The sequence below is a fragment of the Pipistrellus kuhlii genome, unplaced genomic scaffold, assembly GCF_014108245.1.
Source record: "Pipistrellus kuhlii isolate mPipKuh1 unplaced genomic scaffold, mPipKuh1.p scaffold_m20_p_9, whole genome shotgun sequence".
Classification (NCBI taxonomy): Eukaryota; Metazoa; Chordata; class Mammalia; order Chiroptera; family Vespertilionidae; genus Pipistrellus; species Pipistrellus kuhlii.
In genome coordinates, this window is record NW_023425595.1 from 63,123,151 (window position 1) to 63,127,305 (window position 4,155).

The 4,155-nt window shown below is 40.0% G+C and overlaps 1 protein-coding gene across 1 annotated transcript in view; it reads left to right on the forward strand.

The window, feature by feature from the left end:
* The window catches only part of PIH1D2 (PIH1 domain containing 2), a 13,237-nt gene extending 9,962 nt beyond the window's left edge, over nucleotides 1-3,275 (forward strand). The window contains exon 7 of the mRNA XM_036427397.2: nucleotides 2,729-3,275. Within this exon, the coding sequence (XP_036283290.2) occupies nucleotides 2,729-2,744 (16 nt within the window). The 3' untranslated portion in view covers nucleotides 2,745-3,275. The remainder of the gene's footprint in view (nucleotides 1-2,728) is intronic.
* Nucleotides 3,276-4,155: the final 880 nt, after the last annotated feature.

The following is a 4,155-nucleotide window of genomic DNA, read 5'->3' on the forward strand; positions in this document are numbered from 1 at the left end:
GAGGGTCTGCTGAATCAAGTGATGAAGGCTTAGATCTGGATGTGTTGAGTTAGTATAGGGCTGGGGTGTTGATCTGTGAGTGCCTTGGGTGGGGCCTGGATGAGGCTGGTTGACCTATTTGGAAATGTCTTTTGTGTGAAATGTATCATTGGGCATGTGGTGGTATTATTGATATGAGAAAATGCTAAGTAACTGATTTACTATCTGAAAAGGGATTTACTATCAGAGGAAGAGACTGAACATAAACTGCACATAGGATGAGGACAATGGGGGATGGGGAGGGGGCGGAGGGTGGGGTGGGAACCTGGTGGAGGGGGCAAGAAATGAGGAACCTTTGTAACAATATGAACAATAAAGACTGATTTAAAAAAAAAGGGGGGGGGGTATAGCAGTCAAGTTTCCTCCAGCGATAACGATACAGGCCAATGTAAGAATATGCAAACCTATGATTCTGTGAACCTCTGTACTCTCATAGAACAGCTCTAACCTAGGCAGGACTTTTAATAGCACATATGGCCTTTGATTAGTAATTGGATATTATTGCATATAAGATGCAAAATAAAATACATCCAACTCTATTTTAAGAAAAAGGACAAGTGTCTTTGGGACAAGTACCTTTCTCTCAGGAAAATAACATTTGAAAACATGTTTTTGTTGATTTCAGAGAGGGAGAGAAATCTCAGTGATTATCATTGTTTGGCTGCCTCCTGCATGGCCCCTACTGGGGATCGAGCCCAGAAACCCAGGAATGTACCCAGACCAGGAATCGAACTGTGACCGCCTGGTTCATGGTGATACTCAACCACTGAGCCATACTAAGCAGGCCTAAGAGATTAACTTTTATTTATTTATTTTTTAAAATATATTTTATTGATTTTACACAGAGAGGAACTGAGAGGGACAGAGAGTTAGAAACGTCGATGAGAGAGAAACATCGACCAGCTGCCTCTTGCACACCCCCTACTGGGGATGTTTCTGCAACCAAGGTACATGTTCTTGACCGGAATCGAACCCGGGACCTTTCAGTCTGCAGGCCGACGCTCTATCCACTGAGCCAAACCGGTCCCGGCCTAAGAGATTAACTTTTAAAAAATACAGAGGTGATATACTTTTCAACCCCATTCATCTAAGTTGGAAGATAGTTGTTCAATACAAATATATCAACTTTCCAACTTACATCCAAAGCAATGCTCACATCAAATTATAAACATCGCTTATCTTTTCTAGATACAAAACTTCCTTGTGATTAGTTTCTAGTTCAACAGTCTTTTTTTGTTGTCATTAATCCTCATCCCAGGGAATTTTTTTATTGATTTTTTTTAAGTATTTTTTTTTTTTTTATTTCAGAGAGGAATAAAGAGGGATAGAAACATTGATGAGCCCTAACCGGTTTGACTCAGTGTATAGAGTGTCGGCCAGCGGACTGAAAGGTCCCAGATTCGATTCCAGTCAAAGGCATGTACCCAGTAGGAGGTGTGCAGGAGGCAGCTGATTGATATTTCTCTCTCATTGATGTTTCTCTCTATCCCTCTCCCTTTCTCTCTGTAAAAAATCAATAATATATATATATTTTTAAAAAGAAACATCAATGAGAGAATCACTGATTGGTTGTATCCTGCACGCCCTTCATTGGGGATCGAGCCCTTGACTGGGATCCTTCAGTCCACAGACCAATGTTCTATCCACTTAGCTAAACCAGGTAGGCTCCATTGAATTTTAGGGAGTGGAAGGGAGTGAGAGAGACAAACATCAATGTCACATAAATTGACTGCCTCCCCCTCATGGCCCCAGGGATCAAGTCTGCAACTGAGATGTGTCCTTGACTAGAATAAATGGAGACCCTTCAGACCACAGGTTAGTGTTCTATCCACTAGCCCCATGGTCGGCAAACTGCGGCTCGTGAGCCACATGCGGCTCTTTGGCCCCTTGAATGTGACTCTTCCACAAAATACCACAACCTGGGCAAATCTATTTTGAAGGAGTGGCGTTAGAAATTTAAAAAATTTGAGGACCGGTTTGGCTCAGTGGATAGAGCGTCTGCCTGCGGACTGAAAGGTCCCGGGTTCGATTCCAGTCAAGGGCATGTACCTTGGTTGCGGGCACATCCCCAGTGGGGGGTGTGCAAGAGGCAGCTGGTCGATGTTTCTCTCTCATCGACGTTTCTAACTCTCTGTCCCTCTCAATTCCTCTCTGTGTAAAATCAATAAAATAAAATAAAAATGAATATATTTAAAAAAAAAAAAAAAAAAAAAAAAAAAAGCCGGGACCGGTTTGGCTCAGTGGATAGAGCGTCGGCTTGGGGACTGAAAGGTCCCGGGTTCGATTCCGGTCAAGGGCATGTACCTTGGTTGCGGGCATATCCCTGGAAGGGGGTGTGCAAGAGGCAGCTGATCGATGACTCTCTCTCATCGATGTTTCTAACTCTGTATCTCTCTCCCTTCCTCTCTGTACAAAATCAATAAAATATATTTAAAAAAAAAAAAAAGAAATTTAAAAAATTTGGCTTTCAAAAGAAATTTCAATCGTTGTACTGTTTATATTTGGTTCTGTTGACTAATGAGTTTGCCAACCACTGCACTAGCCAAACTGGCCAGGGCTCAGTATGAAGTCTTTAAATAAATTATTTTAAGACTTAACTTAGAAGCTGATGTCATAGTTGTACTAGAAATAATAGATGTTACATTTAAAAACAATTTTCTTTTTTAAAATGTATTTTTATTGATTTCAGAAAGGAGAAAAGATAGAAACATCAACGATGAGAATCATTGCTCGGCAGCCTCCTGCACACCTCCAACTGGGGCTCCAGCCTGCAAGCCTGGCAATGTGCCCTTGACCAGAATCAAACCCCAAACCCTTCAGTCACAGGGCAACACTCTAGCCACGAAGCCAAACCAGCTAGGGCAAAACATAATTTTCTTAAACCTGACCTGATTTGAATCCTTCTAGCAATATGATAATTTACCATCTATTATAAAGAAGTCCTAAAATTGTATGATGTCCTAAAATTAACAAACCTATTACACTCTCATCCCTCAAAAACACTTGGGAGTTTAGCCTTTTCTTCTGCAAAATCAGTCAAAACTTATTTCCTAGAAACTCCCATAACTAACCACATAGAACTGGTTTAATCTCTACTCTTGTACTCATGTCAGCAGCTATGTATTTGTGTACTCACTAATAAAATTAGTGTTATTAGTGATATAGTTATCCCAAAATATTTTCACATATTACTTGAAGGCGTTTTTCTTTTCTTTTAAATTTTTTAGAAATGTTTTTACTGATTTCAGAGAGGGAGGAGAGGTATAATCATCAATGATGAGGGAGTATCAATCATCCATTGGTTACCTCCTACACATATCCTACTGGGGATTCAGCCTAAAACCTGGGCATACGTAATGACCAGGAATCAAACTGTGACCTCCTGGTTCATGGGTCAATGCTTAACCACTTAGCCACACTGGTCAGGCCTTCAATGAATTTTATATTCATAAAAACATTACCTCTTTCTCCTCCCTGCAAAAAAGCAAAACTTGGCCCAGGAAGAGCATTAACTTAAAATGAACAGTGTTTAAATTTAAATCTTGCCAAAATCTTTTTCCCTCAAAACTGGAAATTGAGATGGACTTCATTTTTCTGTAAACTTGGTTTTAGATCAGCTGTCAGTAGTGATCATTTCCCATGTATTCCAGGCTTCTGCACAGGTGATGAGTATTCCCTGCAGCACATTCCTATCATGTCAACCCCTCTGGTAGACCATGCTCTGCCTGAGACCATAACTACAATCACAAAAACCTCAGGATTGGAGGTAAATGTCTGAGAGCGCCAGGCCACACTTTCATCTTGCTACGTGCCATATCCCAACACAAGGTCTTCAGGAACTCCTTGAGCTTAAAGCATTAGATTATACCCTTCTGAACTCAGTATTGATTTCATCAATTTTATAAAATCAAACTGTATCTGTACTAAGAGCTTATACATGGATTAGCTGTCCCTGTACCTAACCACTTAATGTGAAAATCAATTACCTACACATAAAAAATTAGATCAGACACATTGAAAACATAGTTTCACTTTTAAACAATCTAATTTGAACCAAACCACTATTTCTAACTTTTATTCTTTCAATTTTGGTAAGATAAATAGACTGAATCCAGA